This window comes from Parasteatoda tepidariorum, chromosome 4, assembly GCF_043381705.1.
Source record: "Parasteatoda tepidariorum isolate YZ-2023 chromosome 4, CAS_Ptep_4.0, whole genome shotgun sequence".
Taxonomy (NCBI): domain Eukaryota; kingdom Metazoa; phylum Arthropoda; class Arachnida; order Araneae; family Theridiidae; genus Parasteatoda; species Parasteatoda tepidariorum.
Genome location: NC_092207.1, coordinates 84,385,051 through 84,412,352, shown reverse-complemented (window position 1 = coordinate 84,412,352; position 27,302 = coordinate 84,385,051). Strand labels below are relative to the sequence as shown.

The following is a 27,302-nucleotide window of genomic DNA, read 5'->3' as shown; positions in this document are numbered from 1 at the left end:
TCAATGAATTCCGAGACGGAAAATCCGTAAAAATTTCACTAAGTGTTCATCCACGTTTATTGTAGCTTCTCTTTTAAGCGTTTTGGACAGTATGAAAATTAAAAAAAAAAAAAAAGAATTCGATTAAGAAAGAGACATTTGTATAGTTAGAGAGGAATTTTTGGAAAATATGGTGCTCATATTTTAACATGAAACAAGCTTTATATGAATCCTGAGAAGGAAAACATTATATAGCTACCAACTTCAAAATTGAAAAAAAAAAAAAAAAAAATATTAGAACATGTAAAAAAATTAGCTTTGTGTTAAATACAAAATAGCTAACTTATGTTTTCAGAGAAATAACGATATTTTCCCACCAAATGTTTTCTTGTTTAGATTTTTCTTTGAGTAATAAAAAAGTGTGAAATTTAATATAAATAAACAAGCATTTGACTGATATAACATTTTACTAATGATCATTTAGTGCCATACAAAAGAGAAGTTAACAATGCATTTTAAAATAAATAAGATAAATAAAAACATTGAGGCAATGCTAAGCACATAGAAAAGGATAAATAGAACAATTAATAAATTTAGAAGGAAAAAAAAAAATGAGTATCAAATTTGGAAAAGTTCATGAATAAACTAACATATATTTTCTCAGAATAAAATATTGTGTAACAAGAATTGGTATCCTTAGACAAATATAAGAAATGACAATGAGTTGGACAGATAATCGTTACACAGAATGAAAAAACATTGTTTGTAAAAATTACATTTCTAATTGTTTGATGGGTAGAAACAATTATCTTCTGAATAATGAAATGTTTATTTGTTCAAAACATATTTTCAAGCAGAAGGGAACAATTTATCGAAATAAATAACATTGAATGCACAACCAGCATTAGATCTCAATTAAGTGTTTTATTTTAAACAGCTGAGAACTAATGTAAAGGTAATTTAATGCCAGAATTATTATTTTTTTAATGCAGGTTATATTCAAATATTTTAAACTATCAATACTGATACTGACAAGACTGTTTAAGATTCAAAAATTAGGAAGTTAAAGTTGTAAAAGATATAATAATATACATTGAAAAGTCAAATAAAAGATTATTTAGAGTAGATTATTAACAGTTTATTGCTTAAGAAAAAAACATCCATTCAGTTAAAAATTTAATTTAACGAAGATGTAATTTGACATGGTAATAAGATTGCTGTTTTATAATATGAAAAGCATTATTGATAAATTACAATTTCATTATTACAGAAATTTTCACCAAAAACTTTTATATACAGAACACTGGAAATTTTTTTAAGATGAAATAATAGAATAATTTTATGTTTTTTATTTAAAAAAAAAAATTATGGTATTTATTATAATTGATATAATTATATAAAATGCTTTATTACACAAATCATGACAAAGTTTTATAAACATTATAATAGTGAATAGAAAGTATATCAGAAAAGTAGTCTATAACGAACTAACAGCATCAAAAACTTCTTTCGATCTCACCAACTATAAATAATTTATAATTTGATTTCTTTTTTAAAATAAACACTGTCCTATTCTTGCACTGGAAAAAATAAAATTTTGCAGTAGTTAATGAAGTCTTCAAGACATTACTTTCCTTTTGTAACTTAGTCATGTTTTCCAACTAGATAGTAATGAGCCCTTTTGGTGGAAATTACAAAGATTCAATAATAGAACCTACAATATGTTAAGTTGAAGAAAGAAAGTGTCAAGCAAAAATAATTAGATTATTTACAACTTAAACTGATTACAAATCATTGTCAGTTGACGTAGAATTTTCAAAAATAAACTAAGACACAGATTAGTAATTACATACATAAGAGATAACTCTAAAATTGAAAGAATTGCTTAAATTTTTTTTTATTTAAAGGCAATATCAAGCCACTGCAATGAACAATAAATGAAACATGAATCTTGTTGAAACCACTTGTCAGAAACACGTGGTTTACAATAATCATAACTTTTTGATAGTTAGAGTCACATTTAAAAAAAAAATCTTTCTGTACAAGGAAAAAAAATCTATACAGATAAAGATTAACATACTGAAGTTATTTTTTTAAAATTTAAAGTTAGATTGATTGGAGTACTCTGCTTCACTAGACTGTTTTATTCTTTTTATTATTATTGCCATTCATTATTACATATTAATTTCACTAAGAATAAATTTTTTTGAAAGAAAAAAAGAAAATCATAACTTTTAAAGAAATGTTTCACATTTGATAACATTGCATAATTGAAACTAATTTACAAGCTGTAAGTAGTTACGCATTTTAAATTAATTTTAAAATGATCTTCTTCAAATTTACTCAATATACAAAAAAATAAATTTATAAAGTTTTATCTATAAAATCAATGTTCTTTCTTTGGGCAGCATAGTCTCCTGAGTCCAGGTGATTTAGAAAATGAAATTGTGACCAACTCAAAATTGTAAAGCATAATAATATTATTAAGGTTGAAAATCAAGCAAGAAAAGTACGTAAATTTAATTTCAGATCATGTTGGAGAAATAAAATATGCACTAAAAAGAATCTGTGGAAAAATTCCATCATGTTTAAGTTCATTGAGCCAGTTAAGAGAAAAAGAAATGAATACATACTAGAATTGAATAATAGAACTTATTGATAAATTTTAGATATGAAAGACACCTGGCATTTTTAAAAGAAGGGGAAAAAAAAGGCTATAGGAATGCATTATCTCAAATTGCTGAAGTTTATGCAATCTGTTACACTTAAGAGTCTTCAATGATGTAAGTTTGGTGTCATATACACTTTTGTCAAGAATGTACACACTTTCATTGAGGGAAATTAAGACTGCTTTGTAGGAAAGTAGTAAAACTTTATTAAAAGAATTATTGCAATATATGGATGAAATTAAACTATCTACCACCAGGAAGTTGGAACCCTTCTTGTGGAAGTTAGTGCTTTCTTTGCAAAACAACAATGTTTTTCAATATTATTTATGAATAAACAGTGCACAGTAAGGAAAGTTTTTTACACTTTCCCCCAAAATATTCCTAGAGATAATAAAGCAGACTTCGTATTATCAATGACATAATTTAATTTACAAAAAGTCATAACAAAGAGCCTCATTTAAAATAAAGGATTTCTTGAACACATAAAAACAGGGTGCGTAGCCAAATTATTCAAGAAAAAATAAGCACTTTTTAAGCACTCAAATAACATTTTTAAGAACTTTAAAAATATCATAATTAGGCAAGGTTGGAAAGTTTTTGACAATTGATGGCTTTAACTGCCTTTTAAAAAATAAAAAAAAACATTTAGCATTGCTCTTGACAATTGTCAAAATTTTTGAATAATGTAAATCGAACGGCGTTTTTATATGCTACGGACTGACGACTCGCCGAAATAGAACTGGGGTTGAATTAATTGTGAAAACGTTGAATAGAACAATGTGAACAGCGTCTATCTGCATAATTAGTAGCAAAAATTAACATGCAAAGGAAAAATCTCATTTCGGAAAAGGGAAAATTAAGCACTTTTTTAAAAACAACCAATGAAAAAAGCACCTTAAAAGGCTTTTAAAAAACGAAAATAAGCACCTTTCAAAAATGCTATGCACCCTGAAAAATAAGTGTTTGCTTCCTTTTTCTTTTAAATAAATAAATAATAAAAATTGAGCTTTGAGATGTCTTTATTAAACTAAAAATAGCATCTCTGAAATTAACTTTTCCTTATTAAATATTTCAACAAAAAATTGCTATCAGAAATTTGCCTACTAAGCAGGGTTCGTGATTTAATATAAACAAATAAATAATTTTTAAAAAATTCCGATTTACTTGATTGACAGATTATTCATTACTTAAATCATATTGATTTGATTTTTAAAAAAAGTTATTTTAAAAACTTCAGTTTATAATAATTTTACAAAAATAGTTATATTTGAAATATTATTTAAGATAAATCATAATACATTTCAAGCTATATTACTGCAAAAAAAATTGCATAATGCAGACAAATCGATAATTCAAATTTTTTAAAAATAAAATAAAATGGGAAGAAAAAAACAAATCATAAAATTAATTTCAGTATCTTCCTTTTTCCAACTTAAAAAATCTGAATTTAAGAACTACATCAGTTTATTTTTACGCTGTTCTTAGTTTTACATTCTGAAAAGCCATTGAGATTTATAAAATTTTTTACATTATTATTTCAAAATTATTGTAGCTTATTTCACATAAAGTAACTAATGTAATTTTATTAATAATCAAAATTTATTAACATTGCAATATATATAATAAGTTTTAATGCTATAAAAATAAATAAAAAAAATTAAATAATCTTAGATTAAAATTATACAAAAAATTATTAAATTGGTAATTTCTTTAAAATGTTTTTAAATTTAAATTGATAATGTTTTTAACAAAAAATGAATTGATTTAAATCAAGAAACCCTGCTTACAAGTGATTTAATATGGTTGAGAAAAGAGTAATAATAAAAGACAGAAAAATAAGACTTGTCCTAACCTCCAATTTAGTGACAACATTTCGAACCATAATATCTGATAATCCTTGAGCTAAAAATAAGAGGGNGGGGGGGGGGAGAGTACAACTAAATTGAGATTATTTTAGGCACTAGGAATTCTAAGAATATAAAGAACATTGATTCCATGATTGTATATATATCACAGGGTTTATATTGCATTGGTATTTTGCTTCTTTATTTTATAAAATATTTTATGTACTGGCAACCATTAAGCAAATTTATGGGATGGCCCATGAAAATGTGGAAATACTGAATTTTCCATAAATGTTTAGCAAATGCAAGGCATATTTGCCAAAGGACATAATTCCAAATTATCCAGCTTTTAAATAACCTTCCTTAACCAAGTAACTTTTTTTTCCCCACTTAAATCATTACCATAATCTTTTTTTTTTTTTTTTTTAAAGAAAAGAAATTTAAGATAATAATTAAGAAAATTAAGATAATAATTTTGGCAAACAAATGCTAAAAATTAATAAATGAATTAAAATTGTTCTCAGTATTTTCAATGAAATTTTTTCATTGCAATTTAAACCATGGATTGTATATGAAGATAAAAAGGTTTGCAAAAAACTTTTTAAAAATTGATTGAATTTTTGAAGATAAAAACTTTAAAAAAAAAAAAAAAAATGCACTTAAAATTTCTTCAGTTATAAATCTTGATTTTAAAAACTGATTATTTTTAATCGATTAATTAATATGAAAATTGATTAATGTTCACTGAATAAACAATTCTTAAATAGAAAACATAGGTAGAGATACTTTTACTCTAACATCAAGGCATTACATATTTCAATAGATACAGAACATGCAAAAATTTCATTAAAGAAAAAACATATTTCTTTCCAAAAAATTGAATTTAAACTTCACAAAACACATGACAGAAAATATTATCAATAAAATCAAATTATAGTACTTAAAAATCAACAAATGGCTGAATATTTCAGTCGGTAACAATTTATTATTGTCATAATAACAAAATTCTAACAAATCAATGTCTTAAAGCAATCATTAGAATAAATTTAAAGGCATCTTTTTACATGCTGTCATAACAAATATTTAATTAAATTATTATAGTTATTAAGTCATAAACTGATTTAAATAAAAAAAATGTATTCTAAAAAGTATTAAAAAAAATTTCAAGCATGAAGAAACTATGCAAAAGAAACGATAACAATCTTGAATCATTTTTTGGTCCATAAAACATTTTAATCCACTAAGTTAATTAAATAGTGTGAGGAGATCTACTTAAGAAATTCTATATAATCTCAATAATTGAATAAATTGGAACAGATCAGTTACATGCCTATAGAAGTCTTTTTGAAAATGTTTCTTTGGTGTGAGTTGGCGTAAAAAAAACAAAAAAACAAGAAGTTTAAAATCTGTTTGTCTAACAATTTGTTAAACAGTATAAATATATTTCTAGACAAGCATAAAAGGAAATGCCATTATATTGAAGAGGCAGTACAAACATATTGTGGGTCTACCTCCCAAATGTTTTTGAATTTAAGGGTTTTCTCTCCCATTTTTTCAAATTATATCATAAAAAAACATTGGTGGTAAAAACTTTACAGCAAAACCAAATTTGAAATTTGCCTTTTAACAGTTATTGAATAGAATGAAGATAAAATAAATATATATAATTCATGTAGGTTTAACATAGCGACAAAACTGTTTGAAGGAATATTTTAACTCTAAAATCGCAATCATTTTACATCATTGTTTGTAACAGATATTTCTTTTTTTTAAGAAAAAAATCCAGCTTTTTGGTCTTCTGAAGTTGACCAACCAAAGTTTGACATGAACTACAGGCGTAAACACTATGTTATTTTAAAAAAAAATTATCAAAATAAAGTGCAATATCTATGAATAAACAGGCCAGGCATCAACCGCGTAACATAACAAAAGGAGCGAAAACCTGATTTTTCACATTCGATTCAGGGTATGATGGTTGATACCTCGCATCACATGGTAACTTTTTAGGATATCACAACACGATCTAGTTCTTAATTTCAAGAATGGTGTACATTTTATAAGCCTTTTTTCAGACTCCTGACTTCAGAAGACTGTCCTCGTGTAATTGAGATGCAAGGGTTACAAGTTATACATTCTGTCATAAAAAATTGTTTTAACTGTATTGCTTGATTGTGTAGCATTATAGACATGTAACAAATCTTTTTCTTAAACATATAATAAGTACAGCGCACACTTTATACAAATACTACTTTTAATATTTAATGCATTTGAGTTGTGCATCTAAAGATACAAAATTTTGAAAATGAAACAACTTAAATTTAGTTGGAATCCACAGGCAGAACATTACTTATGTTTTTCTAGTAAGCTAAAATGTTCGAATCACAATTTATCTGTAATAAATTTTTATTGAAATCAATTCATATTCATGAACATTTTTTTTTTCATTTAAAAGGTGTATAACTGTTTGCACTACGTTAATCAAATTTTTTTTTCCGAATAGTTTAAAAAGTTCTTGAAAAGTAAGATCCTCTAAGTTCCTTTTTTTTTTGTTGCAAATATATACATATAAATTTCTTTTTGTTTACAGAAACTTTTTGAAAAATGTTACACAGTATACTCTCAATTTTTATGAAACCTTGGTATGTCAAAAAAATATTTTTCCCCTTGATATCACATATCCATCTAATATTAATTTGAATTTCTTTGTCGAAGGGTTTTTTCTCAAAAAACTTGTCATGCTGATTTTTTTTTTTTTTTTTTACAATAGAGTCTCCCTCTGTTGNATTTGAAAAAAAAAAAAAAAAAAAACACAATGTAAGTTTATTGCAAACCAATTCTTTTCCATTTAGTGCATAATTATTTCGTCTTACTTTTAAAAATAAAATTATCATTGTTTTATTTAGACTTATAATTTAATAGTAGTTATTCTTATGCTTCCTAACTCTACCCTTTAGAGTAATATTTCAGAATATAATTTTCTACTTTTTAGAATTTTTGTTTTGTATTTAGTTTTGAACTTGGTATTTAAAATTTTTTTTAGCATTCCTTCAACTTTGAGAGCATACTGCATTAATTTAAGAAAATTTCACAAATGACAAATATGAGCGTTTTTCAACTAATATGTTTAAGTTAACAATTAGTTTTTTTTTCCAACTAAGTAGTGTGAAATTATTTCTTTACACCATGAAGAAAGAACAAATTTTTGTTTGAAAAAAGAAATACTGTCCCAAAAACTTTTTTCTTTCATTAATTCAGATATAATTAAAGTAATTATAAATAAAAGAAAGTTATAACTTAGTGGATTAAAATAAAATTATAACTAATCACGATTTCAAAACATTTAATTTTCAATTAAACTAAGTTTTAGTATTAAGAAATGCATGAAAACTAAAAACTTGATTTGACAAAAATTATATACAATCTTTAAATTATTATAAGCATTCATTGCTTTTTACAGATCTGATATTTTAAAGAATTAGTTAATTTACCATAATGAAAGATTAGTTTTTAATAATTCTGCTATTCAAGACAAGCTTTCAAAAGGCAGCAAAAACAATTAAATATTTGTATAATTTAATTTAGGAGATATATTATTAACTGATTATATAGAGAAAGTCAATAATTCTAAGAACATAAATGTAATAATATAAAATTTGACGAAATTTTAAACATCCTTATTCATGAAAGTGTGAGCTTAAAGCTGCACATAAAAGAAATTGCTAAGTTTGAAATTCAGGGATATCATATATCATACTGTTCAAACAGCTAAATATAGAAAGAATTTCCATAAGAAATGTTAATAGAACATTAAAATGAAGAATATAACTTAGAATCATATTAATTATTATTTTAATAATGTAAATAAATTCATGAAAAAATTTCTTTTTTTTACAGCAGATGATCAATAGCATTTTCACACACCACGATTGTCAATCCTATTTTAAAAATATATGTACATATCACTATCATCAAATTAATTAGTGTCATTTAAGCAACGCATAACACATATGGGGTTAACAACCAATTCGACAGTTATATTTACAATATTTTCCTCCAATTATTAATCACAAGCATTTGCCACATTAATTATGTGAGACCATTCACGATTCGTTTTGTACTGATAAAAAATAAGTATTAGCACAAGTAAAACAAATTAAGTATGTTAAAAAACAAATTAAATTATTGATAATTCATACTTTAATAGGATTGAAGTTCTTACCTTTTCTTAATTTAAAAAAAAAAGGCACAATCAATTGAGCTGATAAGATTAGGATTGAAAATTAATACATCAAACCAGCATATTTTATTTTCACGATAAACTATATAATGTAACTGGAAAAGTTGCACGAACTGATTCATAAGGAAAAGGAAACTAATGCAAAGATACAATAAACCTTCATATGTGTGGCACTGAATGTTTCTGATGAATAACTAAGCACTTGTAATAATCAATTCAAAAAGATCACAATAACACTCAATTTCACTTTTTTTTCGTTAATATAAGAAATGGCTAAAACTTTGGGAATTGTAATTTAAGATGAACCCTTAACTACCACCACTACCAAATGATCCTCTTTAGAGGAGTCAGAAGTTAGGTTTGAAGCGACACGTCTTAACAATTCTAAAGCAAATGCACAAGGAGGAAAAGCATACATAACACCATTTGCGTCTTTGCCATCCTTTTTTGAATTACAAGGCAAGGATATAACACCAGCAGCTTCTTTTTGTTTAAGATATGATACAAGATTCCGGAGTGGTCGTTGTTGCACAGCAGCAGATTGATCTTCTCCTGGTTGAATTGGACCAGGAAACGTTAGTAAAAGGCAATGGCCGTGAGGTCCAGCAGAAGATATTCTCCGAGACACATCATCTAGCTTAGGGGGATCTAAGCGCAATCTTTGAGTAATACGTAACATGGGGAGTTCTAGATCTTTCATCATATAATCAACTAATGATGGATCTCCACTGCATGCATGCATACGTGTAGGAAAAGCACTGTTCTTTAACACAAGTGCCCCTTGCCAAGCAACAGGGCAACATTTTGCTAAGTCTTGCAGATTATCTACATTGTCCGCAATTGTCACACCATCTTTTAAATCATGGCCTTGTCTCTTTTTATCAAAATCCTGCCGTCTGTTACGGTCATTTTTTGTATCAAATTCATAATCCTTACGAAAATCACTTCGTCCATCCGAAGTCAAATGGCCATCTCTCGATGCACGGCGATTAACACCACCATTGCTGCGATTGCGTCGAGGTGAAAGAGTATCTTTGCCAAGAGGTGGATGATCATAATCAACGCGATCAGCATTGTGTGACCTAGGTCTCTTATAATACATATCATGACCAAGTTGTTCGGATTCATCGACTTCTGGTGAACGACCACGTTTTCTACGGTCTGAATTATCATTTCTCCCACCCCTAGAATGGTCATCCCACCAACCCTGATGATTACGATTCCAACCTCCACGGTAATCGTGCCTTTCTTCGTGTTCAGTAAGTCCCCACGAATCCCGACCTTGAAATTTAGGTGACCTATCGTACACGGGGTCATATTGCTGATTTTCATACACATTATTTCTAGACCAACTATTTTCTATTCCGGAATAGTAATCATCAGGAGGTGGACCATCACCTCTAAAACTTGATCTTTTTGATGTTGGAGGTGGGCCATAGCCTTCCTCATCTCGAAATCCAGTTCTAGAAGGAGATTGGTAATAACTATATGGTCCAGGATCAGCAAAATCAACACGCAGTCTTTTGTCTTGTCCACCAAGAGGAAAACCCCTCATTTCTTGGCAAGCTGCCTGAGCTGCATCAATGCTGTCATATTGAATATAGGCATGATTTTCACCTTTAACAAAATCAATTTTACGGATGGCACCAAAACGATCAAATTCTCTTTCTAAGTGTGAGAGAGATGTCCATGGACCTAAACCACCAACCCATATTCTAGTAGTTGGAGTAGCTTTACCATATCCTATTTTGCACTGAAATTTACCGATATATTGGCCTGACATTTCAACCTTGCCTCTATGAGCCATGTCTAAATTTAAAAACTTAATGAAGGCATATGCATTTCCAAGGCCAGGAGCTGGACGTTTTACATCAATGTCTTCAACTACACCGTATCTTTCAAATATCCTACGGAGTTCAGCCTCCGAAATGGTCACTTCTAAATTACCAACAAACAAGGTCCTAGTTGCTTTGTCATCTTCTTCAGGGGGCACATGATGTAAATAGTTTGGAAATTTTTCTTTTTTAGAGTCGTCACGTCTGTGAGGAGGATGATGGTGAAAATCATTATGCATTTCTCGTCTTATTCCATCACGAGGATGGGAATAAGCAGGGTTTCTTTCAATAGCATTTTGCCTCCCACCCCCCAATGTATGGCGTCCCAAACTAGTATTACTTGCTGATGAGTGAGCAGGAGAAACAGCACGTAAGCTACCAAATTCAGGACTAACACTCCTGTTTCTCCTACCTGTAGCACCTCTGTCAAACACAGGTTCGATTTGCACAGGTTTATCAAATAGCACAAGCCGGGCCTTAGAATGGCGAGCATCACGGGCATCTTCGTACGTTCTGAAATACACATATGCAACACGTTCACTACCACTATGAAACACTTTAACACTCACTTCACCAAAACGATTAAATTCACGAGTTAATGCATCACGAATTGAGGCGTCATTTACTTTATGGTTTAAATTAGACACACACAAAACTTTAGACATAGGCGGTGGAGCTCGTTCTGATTTAATATTGCGTGGATAATCATCATATGAATCTCTGCCAATAACACTGCCAGAGCGGCTAATAGTAATGCCCCTCTCATTAGAAGAATCTCTCGTTCGTCCTCGCCGTTCATTTGGCGATTTATTAGAACCGCGCCTTTCCCTGCGATCCGGTGATGATCGGTCCCGTGGACTATCATCATATCGCGATATAGATGAATGGGACCGTTTAGTTTTAACAGGGGAATCACGTTCCTGTTGTCTTTTCATTTTATAAATGCAGTAACTACACTTTCACACAGATAATAAAAACAAAATGAATCACAGATCACTTAATTTTACATAAACTCCCAATTCTGCAGTATTTAACACACAATAAAGAAACACAATTAGAAATCATTTAAATCACCTGGGCACAGCAAAGATTAGATTAGCACACACCATAATCAAATAAGTAGAAACAATCATAAAAATATTTCAATATCAAAATTATATCAACAATAACACAAATACTAGAAAAAGGCACTGCACAATCGATGCACTTAAACTAACGAATATTGTAATCACCAAAGATAGAAATAAATATCTTATAACAAATAATGGTAAAATTTTAAATAAACATTCGTTCAAATAAACACAATATTTTGGTTTTTAATTAGGAGCACATTTAAATAATATTAGAACTTGAACTATCGTTTATGTACTAAACAGGACGTAGATGCTCGATGGCACGGTTTAAAGTGTTGCCCTTCAGCCGATTTTCAAAATTAATTCCAGATATAACTTTTTAAAAACAGGAAAAATATACCAAGCACTTTAATGAGGCTAATTTATTTTATGTTCTATTTGATTATTCTTATCACTCTAAAATAATTTATTTTACTTCATCTTCAATAATATTTTTAATTAAAATAAAAAAATGAAGCTTAAATTGGCAACACTGTCTCTCGATAACAGCAGAAGGAAAATAAATAAAACCATATCACACGTATCGTTGATGTCTGATTATTAATTTTTATTTAAAATTAAAGAATAGCTAATGTTTAGTTTGTAAGAACATAATTTTCAGTTTCATAAATACATATTTTATTAAATATTTTATATACATGTTTTTTCTGCAGTTCTGTCTTATGAATTTTTAAATATTTTATATGAAATCCTCTATAATTAAAATTTAATATTAATGCTGTTTATTTTACTTGCTTTATTTTAATGAATAGTAAAATTTATAAATGAAGAGGGACGAAGCTTAGATGCATGATTTTTAAAAACAAGAAATTTTTTTTAATAAAATAATTTTTTTTTAGTTTTGTCTTGTTTGTTTTTAGGTTGAATTGTAGAAAATTGGGAGTATCTAATTTAAAATTAATTATACTGCTCACTTTACTTGTGCTATAAAATTAGTAAATATAATATTAACGTACGTATTATAAATGAAGAGTTTTACATTTGTTTTTCTCATTTTTAAAAATCTGTTGCAGGTTTTTCAAGGAATAAGAGTAATGATGATCGAAGATGCTAAATTACATTTCAGCTTGGATCTTAATTTGCTTATATTTAATTCCCTTTCGAACTTATGCAACTTATTCATGCAGTCTTGACAAAAATGTTAATTTTGAAAACTGTTGGACTCTTCTTGATAAAGTGAAAAATAATTATAATATTTTTTTACAAACACCTGATGAGTATATTAAAAAGTATGGAACATTTAGTAATTCACAGCGACTGCTTATGCGAGAAGAAGCTAGAAAAATGTTTCAATTTGGTTATGACAGCTATCTGGAATATGCATTTCCTAAAGATGAATTGAATCCTATCTTCTGCACTGGAAGAGGACCAGACTATGAAAATCCGTAATTTTATTTTAATTTTATGATTTAATAAAATAATTTTTCTTGTGGTATTGTTTTTTTAGTGATTAGAGCTATTATGTTAAATTTAGCTGTAAGGGAAAGCATTTATTAAGTTATATGTGAGAGAAATGATTGATATATTTAAAATCTGCTATTTGAAGACATCCATATCAGTTTCTGTTTATACCAACTGCAATAGCTCAGGCATCAGAGTGATTTTGCACTTGCAAAAAAATTAAAAGAAATTGTAGTTGCTTGCCTGGGGTCGTTACAAGTCAGTGATTTCAGTCGAGTCTGGGAACTACCAATCTTCAGTTCAAAATCAAAAATTGTCACTTTCTAGTCATTTTTTTTTACCAAAAGCAGGTCCCAATTATAAACAGTATAGTTTTAAAGATATGCATAAAGAGCTAATATTTTATGTTTAAATTTTTTAAATGTTATTTTTAAAAACTTAAACTTAGAAAAAAAGGGGGAAGAACTTCAAGATTTAAAGAAAAAAGATTCAAATGATCTGTATTATGGAACCGTCAATAAATTCTCTGTCTCTTTAACTATCTAACTAATATGTGCATTTATAAGCTTTTCAGCTATTGATAGACAAAGAAAAGAGTTGTATTTAAAGAATCAAGACTTTTAATCAAGACGTTACATACCACCACTCTAAGACTATTATCAAGGAAAAGCAACGATATAATTGATACTCTGGGTATTGTTTTATGCTTCTAATGGTAATACAGTGGTAAAAAAGAATTTTTTTTTCTTTTTTAAATTTCCCCACACCAAAAATGAAAAACCTGTGGTTCTGTCATTATTTTTTTCTGCGTTTAGAAAATTACAGGTTCTATATGCGGACACAATTACACGATCTTATGTTATTACTTTTTTATTGCATTCCGTCTATGATCACAGGTGAATTTGCCATGCTGAAGTGCTTCAGCGGAATCACTAAGTTTTAAGTTTGTTGAGAACATGTCTACATTGGTACCTTTTTGAAACAACTACAATTGCCAAAAGGATTTAAACTTGCACAATTTTTTTGAAAAATATATATAGATTGGCAAAAATGTAGTTACGAATTATACCCTTTGAATTGGTCCCATTTTGTTTTGTTTCTTGCAGGGATACAAAAAGTTGGCTTTTACATGGAAATCTTTTTAGTTAGTACCTTCCTGTGATTTTATTTTGAAAATTTTTTTGTTTACTAATGCTAATCGCCAAAACTTGGAGACTAACGGACAGAGGTAGTGATATGGAAGTCTTTGCATTTTAATTTGAATATTATTTTAAATCAAAGTTGGGTTTTTGCCGTCAAAAACTGGTTTTTGACATGACAGTGGTAAAAACCGTCAAAAACCTACTGTTTTCTTTAATTTATGGCATATAGCGGACAATATTTTATTTTCACATAATTGCCTTCATAAATGAATGTTGTAAATGATTGCTATTGATTTTGCAACCTATATACATGTATTCTTATAGAAGGATATACATTCATACTGAAATATTGTAATATACTTATTGAAAATAGTGATACTTACTTTTATCATTATAGCTTGATTTGCAAAGGATTCAAAATTTTGCACTTCTTAATTGTTAGAAATAAACAAACAAAAAAGCTTTGAACTATTAATAAATTCAGGAGGCGGAATACTCAGTTTGGCAATTGCCTGACAATGAAGCAGTTAATCTTTATTGTATGTGTTTCATTTTATTTGTGTAAATTAAATGTAATAAAAATTTGTGTAAATTAAATGTTGGTAGAAGTAATAAATTACCAGCTGTTGCAAAATGCACGAAGCAAGAAAATTTTCTCTAAATCTAGGCTGGTATCCAGCTAATAGATATTTTCTTTTCTTTATTTAGCCATGTGTTTCAGAAGGAAAAAAAAGTTATTCCGTTTAAAAAAAAAATAGCTTTAAAATTAACAAATAGTTTGTATAAGCATTAAAAAACGATTCTTTTATTATTTGTTCCAAGGTTCATTGTGAAAAAAATTAACTTTGTACTATAAGACAGACCAAAAAAAAAAAAAAATTCTATTTTATCTCTACAAGCAATTTTGAAAACTTAACAATTGGGAAATAAATTTTTTTTTTCAAGAACTGCTAAATGAGAATGATTGAATGAGATGATTTCAGCATTTATTTTTAATTATAAAAATTTTAATTTTTAGTTTTTTTTAACCTAATAAATTATTGCTGTTTATATTTTTTATAATTATAAAACAAATTAGACCTTAAATTTTTAATTAGGAAATTTTTGTCTGTAAAATATATGTATTAAATGTCTTTCTAATGATCCAGTGACTCAATATTCAAAAGCTGATTCTAATACTTTAACGGCATGCAAAAAGGAGCATCCAATTATTAAGGTAAAATTTCATTTCGAAAAGTAATACAATTTTACCATAGAAAAATTTTAGTCTTGACTAAAAGTTGTAGTCTTGACTTTTCTGCAATGAAGTAAACCAACAAAAATAATTTCCAATATCTGTATACTTAATCAGAAACTTAAATTGATCATTTTATAAATATGAAATATAAAATATGAAATAATTACTGGGCAATAAATGTAATCAGTCAGTCAAACTATTTTTTTCCCTCAATTTTTTATTTCAATAATTATGGAATGGAAGCAACATTACCTACTGTGACTAAATAAAAAAAATTATAATCAAAAGTGTTTTTATATAATAAGAAGGATACTTGTAACTCTAAAGCTATATACACTAAAACTATTTAACTTTTAAAACTCACTAATCAATTTTTATTAACTTCTATATGAAATTTAGCTTCTAAACACACAAATATTTGACTCAAAGAAGATATTTTATAATAAATATTAAAATTAGAAAAAAAAAAAAGTTTTAGAGCATTAAACTAGTATTTAGAGCAAACTGCTATTTACATTAAAAATGAATTTAAAATATCATTTGAGAATTTTATTAATAAACATCTTTCCAATGTGTGTGTGTTTTATTTATTTAAATAGCTTTTATATGCTTCTTTTTCTGGAACATCTAAGTTTGTTCCATGCATCTCTGCATTCTACTCTTATGTATGTTAGTTTTAAATACTAAGTAATAATTTGAATAGTCGTGTTTTGTTATTTTACATAAAAATAGTGAGTGAAAAAACACTGTTTTTCTATGTACAGGTCCAATATAAATATCAATGATGTGCTTGGTGATTATTCTTTAACTCTAATTGATGCATTGGATACCTTAGCGGTAAGTGTATAAAATTATTAAATTCTGACAAGTTATGAAAATTATTATTTTTTTTTTAAGAAAAAAGATTTGATATTTAATCTATATTATTTGTTCCCAATGTATTTCTCTTTGCAAACAACTCCTTTTAAAATCCCAAAGAAATTGGTTAACCCCTTTTATATTCTGTGTAACAAGGACGAAGACAAAATTTGATAAAATATTAGTTTTTGATGTTACAGTATAGTTCATAACTGAAAACTAGAAACATAATCATAAAACATCACCACAGTACAAACATTTGAAGAACTTAGTGAAAGAACTGGCTAAGTTAAATTTTTAAAAAAAATTGAGATTTCTTAGAGAAAGTTCTTATTTTTGCTTTATTTAAATATGCAACCTTCATTTATATTTCAAATCTATTTATTCTGAAGATACTTGGTGGAAGAACAGGCTAAGTGGAATTATTTGAGTATTCAGTGGATGGAAGAGTGGGCTAAGTGACTTGGCAACAAATAGCCAATAAACAAACCTAAAAAATCTTTCGCTTCACATCGAACGCTAAAATTGGTGAAAATGAAAAACTTCAAATGGCAGCTTCCATACATTAAGTAGGAATTTATGTTTTTTACGAATAAATAAATAAAAAAGACCAGAAAAAACAACCCTTAAAGAGCTTCACCATAAAATTTTTTTGTATTTGGTTTGCATTAGTTTGTTTCTGACACACTGCCCTGTAATTTTTTTCAACTAATTTTTTTTCAAAGCAAATTTGCTTTAAAAATAGATATTATTTTATACTTAGGCAACTTTTTAAGTTTATTATTATTGTTACTAGCTCAATACTCATTTTTCTTTTTGAAATAAAGCTAACTAATAAATAAATCAGTAATGATCAACATTGCAAAATCATGCACGAAGTAAAAAGGAGATATGCGAACACGATCATTCCATATAATTCTGTTACTCTAGATCAGGGCTTTCCAACTGGAGGCCCACGAAGCCTTTTTTTGTGGCCCATGAGCTAAAATATATTAGTTACTGTCATTTTCTTGCGGACAATTTTTGTAAAAAATCTGAATGGGTTTAAAATACTTTTCTCGCTAATAAAAATCTAATTTCTTCGTTTCTGTGAAATTTAACATACCAACCGCGCAAAAAAAAGTTTTTCTCAGGTTTTGCATCGAAGAAAATATTTATTCAAATACAAAAATTATCGTGTATATATTGTTCTTTTTTATTTCCTTTTCTTGTATTTTGTGAATATAAATTAGCATGTGTGTATCAGAAATTTTCTCGAAGAAATTCTAAAATTTGACTTTTTGAAACCACTAATTTTGCACTAAAATATTAACACACACATTTGTAAATTTTAAATTTAAAATGCAACTATCTATTCTCTGGTGGCTGCAGCAGACAAACCTCAATTTTCTCATTGAACATTTTGTGTGCTAATATATAAGCTTTAATACCAACCTTTTTAAAGTTTTGTATCTTAACAATTAGATATCTGTTGCCCATTAATTGTTTAATACATAGGTGCAAATTGAAGTTATTGTAGCCCGAATTTTTATTATTTATTTAATATTTTTAAAAATATTGTTAATAACAATTAAACATTTTAAAAATCTACTTCTTGTTTTAATTTGTAATTCAATAGTTTTGTTTTATAGAACTTGGTAAAAATCTGACAGTAATATTTAATGTTCCTTCAAACATAAAAGAGTCCTACATAAAATTTTGATAAAGTTGCGACCTGCCATTTGATTTGTGTTTTTAGTTGTGGCTCCCGGCCTCACGTAAGTTGGAAACCCCTGCTCTAGATCAACTCCTGGTAGTAAAAAATTACTATAATCAACAATTTTTTTCCCATACTTATCCCATTGGGTAGGCTGTAACAGGGTGCGTAGCGATTTTAAAAAGTTATTAAAGATGCTTATTTTCATTTTTTAAAAGCCCTTAAAGGTGCTTTTTTCATTGGGTGTTTTTAAAAAGTGCTTAATTTCCCTTTTTGAAAGTGATACTTTTTTTCTTTACCGCGTCGATTTGCGGACCCGTATTATACAAAACCGTACTTCCCACATTCAACGTTTTCACAATTCATTCAACCACTATCCATTTCGGCGTACTAACGGTCTATAGCACATGAAAACTCAAATCATTTTACATGTTTCATGAAACACTTTCGTGTCTGTCTACTGAGCTGGATTTGGTGAGATTTTTGCACTCTCATGTGCAACTGTGCTGCATTTTGCAAGATATTCTCAGTTTCAGGCGTCATTTTCGACTCTCTGATATAGAACCGATAAATCTCTCGATCTTTATATGGTGGCTAATATCATCAAGAAAAAAGCACTCTTTTTGCACTCTCATGTGCAACTGTGCTGCATTTTGCAAGATATTCTCAATTTCAGGCGTCATTTTCGACTCTCTGATATAGAACCGATAAATCTCTCGATCTTTATATGGTGGCTAATATCATCAAGAAAAAAGTTTTTTGTCTGTAACTAGTTATTTTATCATGGTCATGTAAAGTATTTGAAGATTATTTTGCAGTTTGTTAATGTATGTAGTGATTAAAAATATTTTTTGAGTGCTTAAAAAGTATTTAAAAGGTGCTTATTTTTTGTTGAATGATTTAGCTGTGCACCCTGTGTAAGAAATCTATTTCCTCTGTACTCACAGTAGGTATCGTGATATGTACATTAGTATATAGAGTACATATTAAAGCAGCACCAATTAACTAATATTAATAATATCTGTTACCAAAAAGTTTTCTACTTTTTTGATTATAATTTTTAAATTGTAAATAGGAAGGGGCCGATCAACAATCATTAAGATGTGTGCGCTCGCTTAAAATATTAAGCTTTAAATCCAAAACTATGAGCAAACTTATATGTTTGACAAAACAAATGGTAACTTTTTCATGAAAATCGGAATGGATGAGTGGGGACAAATGAAGTCTACATATGAATGGAAACACAGAGATAGATAGCCAAACTTTATTTTGCTCCCTGTTAGCAGCGATTGCTGTTTTATTGCAAATTTGGTAGAAACATATCAGGGCTCCATTAGCATCAGGCTAACCATAAGAGGTTTTCATTGTTCTTACCTCCATTTTGCACAAATGCTGATTAGTTTCACTTAGAAGTCTTCTTGAAGGTGAATGTGACATTGTTTTTTAAACAGGCATTTCTTGTCTTCAAGGTTCTAGGTTAAGAAGTTGAAAATCAAAAACAAAGCTGCATATCCACTGAGTGGATTGGTGTTCAACAGTAGAAATTCATAAAGTGGTAACCTAAAGTTTGAAAACTGTGAATCGCATAACTAATCAAGAATATGTAGTTTACCTTGATAGAAAAAAACCCAAAACTTTTTAATATGCCTTTTTATAAATTAAAATGCTTCATTTTTTAGAGAAAATTTGATACCAGTTTGTATCAAATTAAGATTGTTAAAATTTTATGCTATGAATATAAGCCTAAATATATGTATATTTATTTAATCTTTACAAATAAAATTATATTGGATGAAAATATTATAAATCAACCATGCTAACAGCAAATGCTATGCACATAAATCATTGAAATCTTCCTTTGTAAGATAGTTAGAATCAAATAAATAAGCCNGTTAGTTATTTATTGCTCCTAAACTCTTCTGTACCTTTGACAGGCTACCTAATTAAGAGAATGTCCAAAATATTAAACAAAATAGTAATAATTTTATTAGGTAATTAGTTCTGTTTTCCACAGATGCAATCTAGAGTGAGTTGTTATTATGAAATAAGTTCATTTATGATTTTTAATCCAGATTTTATAGGATCATTTATGATAATTGTTGCATTTATAAATTTTCTCATCACAATTTTTTCCCCTCATTTCTCTTCCAATCATTATTAATATATTAGGTTTAATAAGGAAAAAGAAATAATGAAAAGCATTATTATTTGTAAAAGTATGTTGTATTATATACAGTGCGTAAAATAAAAAAAGTAAAAAACCTGAATAACTCTTGATTTAATGATCGGATTTTAACTTAGGTTCTAGATCTCAATCTAAATGGTTTAAGGGCCAATCTTAAAATATGCTAATTAGATGGTGCAGAAATATTTGTTTAAGTCAGGCAAACGTGCTTCCTCTACCTATATATATACACATATCTATATGTATGTTGTTAAATTTGGATATTTGTCCCTCAAAATATGGATGATATTCGCAATAAGGAAATTAAGGTCCCAAAAGTTTTTTTTAGGTTGAAAGTTTGGGCTCCATTATTTAATTTCAGTTTTCATGCATTTTGCAATGTCTCGAGAACTTTTGAAACGAATTGAAAAAATTTTATACCTAATAATAAAATTCATTTACCTAAAAATATTTTCCCGACAAAAATAGTTTTTTTTAAAATTATTTATTATTAATGGTCAGAAAAATTTTCAATTTAAAAATATACAAATTTTTATATAATTTTAAAGAACATAAATGTAAATGGTAAAACACAAAATTTGAACGAAATCTGTCGAATAGCTCTTGAGAAATTAAATGTTAAATATATAACTTTTTTTAAATTGAATAATTCAGTTGTAATTGACTGATTTAATACACATTAAATTCTGTATTTTGTCATTTAAAATGACATTTGTTAAATTTTCAATTTAAAGTTCTTTCGTCTATTCTCTTAAATAAAATAATATAAAATAATTAATACTTCTTAAAAATTATTTTTGACAAGGAACTATTTTTAGGAAAATGAATTTTATTCTTGTGCGCTAAAATTTTTCTGTTCGTTTGAAAAAATTCTCGTGGTATGGCTATATATTTCGAGAGTCAAGAATTCGAACCATTTAAAAAAAAGTTATGCTTTTTTTTAGAAAAAGATGTGTCTGTTTTTCTAAAGTATTTTGAGTCTTAGTATATAAAAGTTCAAACTTTCGATCATAAGTAATTCAAAGTGTTTGCTTTTTTGCACATGGTACATGTGCACAAACAGAAGTTTTTTTTATATTAATTGAAAAGTTTTCAATTGATCATATTTTAATTTTTTTTATTTGAATAAATATTTTCTTTTAAAAAAATTTGATTTTATATTTAGAATTAACACGTGACTTAATAGATGTATTTTTAATTGTTAGAGGGGGGCACCAAAATATTTTCAGTGCTTAGGGCCTCAAGAGGTCTTAATCCGGCCCTGATAATCAACAATTTTTTTTCCATACTTATCCCATTTAGTAGGCTGTAACAGGGTGCGTAGCGATTTTAAAAAGTTATTAAAGATGCTTATTTTCGTTTTTTAAAAGCCCTTAAAGGTGCTTTTTTCATTGGGTGTTTTTAAAAAGTGCTTAATTTCCCTTTTTGAAAGTGATACTTTTTTCTTTACCACGTCGATTTGCGGACCCGTATTATACAAAACCGTGCTTCCCACATCAGTGTTTTCACTACAGAGCGAGAACGCGAGAATCTCACATATTTTCTTCTTTTCTCGCATTAAAAAATGATTACCGCAAGAAATTCGCTCATTCTATAAATTAATTTAAAAATTCGCTAATTTCTCGCATCTTGGAAAAAGTTTCAAATTACGCCATTTAGAATAAAATCGGTTTCACTTTTCTTCCTGGATCTTTCATTATTTTGAACATCTGCCCCGTTATCTAGCTTCCCTATTTACCAGTATTGTTCAGAACCTTTTCGAACAACAGAACACAACCACGTAACCCCTTTCAGAACACATTTCTCGGTTTACCGTAGGTGAGGTTTCTTCATGTAAGACGTTCAAATTTTTTATGCACTTATGTAAGATGGACAAATACCTTGTAAAGGCAAAATCTTCTATGATGATGCACCAAAAATATTCAATACTTTCAAAAATAGAAGACGTTAAAAATGTATTATAATTAAAGAAATGATTTTTTTTCAAGAGCTTGTGTTTTTTTAATTTTTAGAAATCTCACCCTGATTTTGAGAAAGGGTGAGAATTTCTCACCCATTTTTTTTCTATGATGAAAACACTGCACATTCAACGTTCTATTCAACGTTTTCACAATTCATTCAACCACTATCCATTTCAGCGTACTAACGGTCCATAGCACATGAAAACTCAAATCATTTTACATGTTTCATGAAACACTTTCGTGTCCGTCTACTGAGCTGGATTTGGTGAGATTTTTGCACTCTCATGTGCAACTGTGCAGCATTTTGCAAGATATTCTCAATTTCAGGCGTCATTTTCGACTCTCTGATATCGAACCGAAAAATCTCTTGATCTTTATATGGTGGCTAATATCATCAAGAAAAAAGTTATTTGTCTGTAACTAGTTATTTTATCATGGTCATGTAAAGTATTTGAAAATTATTTTGCAGTTTGTTAATGTATGTAGTAAATAAAAATATTTTTTGAGTGCTTAAAAAGTATTTAAAAGGTGCTTATTTTTTGTTGAATGATTTAGCTGTGCACCCTGTGTAAGAAATCTATTTCCTCTGTACTCATAGTAGGTATCGTGATGTGTACATTAGTATATAGAGTACATATTAAAGCAGCACCAATTAACTAATATTAATAATATCTGTTACCAAAAAGTTTTCTACTTTTTTGATTATAATTTTTAAATTGTAAATAGGAAGGGGCCGATCAACAATCATTAAGATGTGTGCGCTCGCTTAAAATATTAAGCTTTAAATCCAAAACTATGAGCAAACTTATATGTTTGACAAAACAAATGGTAACTTTTTCATGAAAATCGGAATGGATGAGTGGGGACAAATGAAGTCTACATATGAATGGAAACACAGAGATAGATAGCCAAACTTTATTTTGCTCCCTGTTAGCAGCGATTGCTGTTTTATTGCAAATTTGGTAGAAACATATCAGGGCTCCATTAGCATCAGGCTAACCATAAGAGGTTTTCATTGTTCTTACCTCCATTTTGCACAAATGCTGATTAGTTTCACTTAGAAGTCTTCTTGAAGGTGAATGTGACATTGTTTTTTAAACAGGCGTTTCTTGTCTTCAAGGTTCTAGGTTAAGAAGTTGAAAATCAAAAACAAAGCTGCATATCCACTGAGTGGATTGGTGTTCAACAGCAGAAATTCATAAAGTGGTAACCTAAAGTTTGAAAACTGAGAATCGCATAACTAATCAAGAATATGTAGTTTACCTTGATAGAAAAAAACCCAAAACTTTTTAATATGCCTTTTTATAAATTAAAATGCTTCATTTTTTAGAGAAAATTTGATACCAGTTTGTATCAAATTAAGATTGTTAAAATTTTATGCTATGAATATAAGCCTAAATATATGTATATTTATTTAATCTTTACAAATAAAATTATATTGGATGAAAATATTATAAATCAACCATGCTAACAGCAAATGCTATGCACATAAATCATTGAAATCTTCCTTTGTAAGATAGTTAGAATCAAATAAATAAGCCCCCAAAAATTTTATGAGTTATGCCTTCACAAACATACTAAAAACATAAAGATTGATGGAAAAAAACAAGAACGAGAAACATATAAACTTTAGCACTCATTTACTCAAATTCACTAGAGTGTCACTTGGCCGGTTCTTCCACTAAGCTCTTCATTCATAACATTAAAATAATAGCTAAAATGAAATTAATGCAAAGTTCATTCAACAAATCAAATAGTTCTCGGTTAAGAATAAATTATATCTGAATAACTCTTATTGAGAAATATTTCAGTCTAGTGGAATAAGGAAATTCAGAGTTTCGCTCACTGTCTGATAGATTCAGCCTTATATCAGATCAGATTTTCCCTTTAAGTTAATTTATGTATAAAATCCTGTTTCAAATAGATTTATTGCATCAAAAGTAACAAACATTTTTGGCTTGTTTTTGACAAATAGTACATTCCTTTGTGACTCTGAACCAAAAGGTCAGGATCCATCACAAATCAGAAGAAACTGTTTTCAAAGGTTTAAATTTTGTCATGGATAGGGTCTGTTAAGAATGTAGTTATTAAAAAAAGATGTTTCATGTTTACATATTTAATGTTTTCATCAAGTTTAATTAAAAAGCTGTTGAGAGAACTAAAACATTTGTATATATTCATCTGTAGTCATGAAATTTTTTTTTAGCGTAGTTTCATATTTTTAATGGATTTTAAAAATGATGACACATAATTTTGTTTGAATGATAATTATGTTAGTTAAATGTACAAGAATTTGCTACCAGAAAATATTCAGTATAATATACAGGAGAAAAGAACGAATAAACTTTCTATAAAACAGTGCAAAAAGCTAACAACTTTAAATGTTTTTTAAATGTCACGGTATCCATTTACTGAATTCATTAGAATATTTTGCTTTTGTTTATTCACATTCTTTTAAAATAAGTTTGTCTCTTTGAAATTAAATTACTATTTTAAATTAATCTATGCATAATTCACATCTAACAGCAGGAAAATAAATTAGTTAAAAGATTGCATTGCAAAGAGTTTGAAATAAATTGTCATTAAGTTTTCGTAAAGTGGTTATTGTATAAAATTCTTTATAAACGGATTTTAAGAATTTAAATTATTTGCCTATATACTGAACTTATGTTTTCATATTGACTTGGTCTAGTTCTTTAAGAGATTTATTTTATTCTTCTCTTTAGATTATGGGAAATTCTAGTGAATTCAAAAGAGCTGTGGAATTGATCATTGATAATGTATCATTTGATACTGATAATACTATACAAGTGTTTGAAGCAAACATTAGGTAAATATTTGGTTTACTTATCTTTTAAATACAGTTTAGTTGTTAATGGCAATGTTAATGGTTTTAATGTTAATGGTTTTAGTTGTTTTGGCAATGCATATTTAAAAGGAAGTTCACTATGTCATACTAGTTTATTCCAATACTGTCTAATGTCATATTATTTTTATATGAATTAGAAAGGAATCTGAATGGAAGTAAAACTAAAATAGTTGTAGAAAAATTCCACACAATGCATTGGACACTCACATTTTAATATGTATTTATATTTTTATATCACTTAATGAACAATATTTGAGATAACTTACAACTTTTATTTATATATTTATAAAAACTGTGTTTTTCATGCAAACAAAAGAAAATTTTATTTTTATTTTGATATGGTTAAAAGTATCCAAACTTTTATAGATGTCTACTAACTTTTTTAATAATTATTTTTGTAATTTGTGCAAGTTTTCTATTAGGTTAACATTATTGTTTATGTGTAAATGAACTGATTGATATAAAAATGAGAATCAGCATATTTATTTTAAATAAAATATATCTGCTAAAGCTATCTTATTTTTTTTTATTATAATGGAGCCAATAAATCAAAATATTATCTGTTAAATTACAAAAATGATAGAAATTTATAAATGCTTGGTAAATTAATTTTAAATTTCAAAGCAACTCTGTAATTGCTTAGTAGTTTGAAACTTATATTAAATGTCTGGTTTAAGCTGGGCCGTTGGCAAAGTATTTGGTCAGATTACACTTCTCCTGATTGTTTCCTAGTGAATAAGTATCCAGCCTTATATCATTTTCCAGCACTTTTAAGGCCAAAAACTTCTTGGGTGTGGGAATGGTTGTGATATAATTCTACAATCTACCAACAGTAGATTGCACCAATAATGTCCTTAAATGCTTTCTAGAGTAAATCTCGGATCATTGCCAATGCTCTATAAGTGTAGCTCTAGTTTAATATCAAAAATTAAGTCATATTAAAATTCTTTGGTTTTTCAAATTTCCTATAATGGTGACATAGATCTTTATATATCTTTAAGAAACTTCAAAACTAGAAAAGAACCGAAAATTTCTTGAAAAAAAATTTGTTCGCATAATAGCAATTAGCCATTGTTTAAAATAAAATATACACTAAAGTTAATCTTAGATCAATTTTGTTATTTTTGATCAAAAGTTTAAAGAAACAAGAACGAAACAAGATATAAAACATCCAATAAGAGTGTTTTTTTTATTAAATTTTTTAGAAATTAAACTATTAGTTCAGCTTTAGAAAACTTCAGCATTGTTTTCTACTTGTATAAAAAAACTTTTAAGGCCATTAACTCGTAATTTAACATTAACATTTTGGCCATTAACATTTTAACTTATTGAAAATTCTCTTATAAGCAATTTTTTTTTAACTCATATAAAAATGCATTTTTCTTATATAAAGATGCTTAATGTAAACTTATTTTGTGATTTAAATTTTTTTTTCCCTCATAGGATTTTAGGATCTTTACTATCAGCTCATCTTCTAATAACTGATAAAAAACAGCCTTTTGGAAATTTAATACCTTCTGGGTACAACAATGATTTACTTGATTTAGCTCACGAATTAGCTAGTCGTCTTTTGCCTGCATTTGAAAATACTCAAACTGGATTACCATATCCAAGAGTAAGCAATTATTTCTTACCCTTTTTTCATTTTCTATTCATTTTAACCAACATTTTTTATTTTAATTATCTTTGTCAAAATAAAGGGCTAATCAGAAAGAAAAACTATGTCTAACTTAAAATTTCAACAAGATTAAAATTAAATTCTCTTAATTAAAATATTCCTCTTTTACTAATCAGCCATAGTTCAATGATTATATGCACTGTAATGTCACATCATCTTAGCTATTTATGAATTGTTTCTCTTGAAATTAGGTATAGGTTCTTGAGCAAAATATGTCGACTGTCATTTTCATAATTTAAAAAATCCCACTTTTATCACTAATTGCATTTTAATGCTCAGATTTTTAATCAATGAATCAGATTTTCTTAGACCACTTATGAATGTTTCTCTGAAGTTAGCTGAAGGTTCTTGCACAAAATAGGCAAACTATCATTTTTTTAAATTAAAAAATTACATTTTTATCACATTCAAATTCTCAGACTCACTTTTAATCAATGAATCAGATTTTCTAAGGCCATTTATGAATTGTTTCTCTTGAACTTAGCCAAAGGTTCTTAAGCAATAATAAATTCCACTGTCATTTCACATTACACTGTCACATGACTCTCGTTTTCATAATTAATAAATTCCACTTTTAT

General features: G+C 27.8%; 2 protein-coding genes across 2 annotated transcripts in view; one reads left to right on the top strand and one right to left on the bottom strand.

Moving 5' to 3' along the window:
• Window positions 1-427: 427 nt before the first annotated feature.
• LOC107452146 (RNA-binding protein spenito-like) lies at window positions 428-11,973 on the bottom strand. Its single transcript, XM_016068459.3, has one exon. The coding sequence runs from the start codon at window positions 11,497-11,499 to the stop codon at window positions 9,025-9,027; it is 2,475 nt and encodes an 824-aa protein (XP_015923945.2). The 5' UTR covers window positions 11,500-11,973; the 3' UTR covers window positions 428-9,024.
• Window positions 11,974-12,162: 189 nt separating this feature from the next.
• The window catches only part of LOC107452142 (ER degradation-enhancing alpha-mannosidase-like protein 1), a 31,360-nt gene continuing 16,220 nt past the window's right edge, over window positions 12,163-27,302 (top strand). Inside the window, exons 1-5 of the mRNA XM_016068455.3 lie at window positions 12,163-12,279; window positions 12,711-13,082; window positions 16,242-16,314; window positions 24,904-25,007; window positions 26,490-26,661. Coding sequence (XP_015923941.1) covers window positions 12,745-13,082; window positions 16,242-16,314; window positions 24,904-25,007; window positions 26,490-26,661 — 687 coding nt within the window. The 5' untranslated portion in view covers window positions 12,163-12,279; window positions 12,711-12,744. The remainder of the gene's footprint in view (window positions 12,280-12,710; window positions 13,083-16,241; window positions 16,315-24,903; window positions 25,008-26,489; window positions 26,662-27,302) is intronic.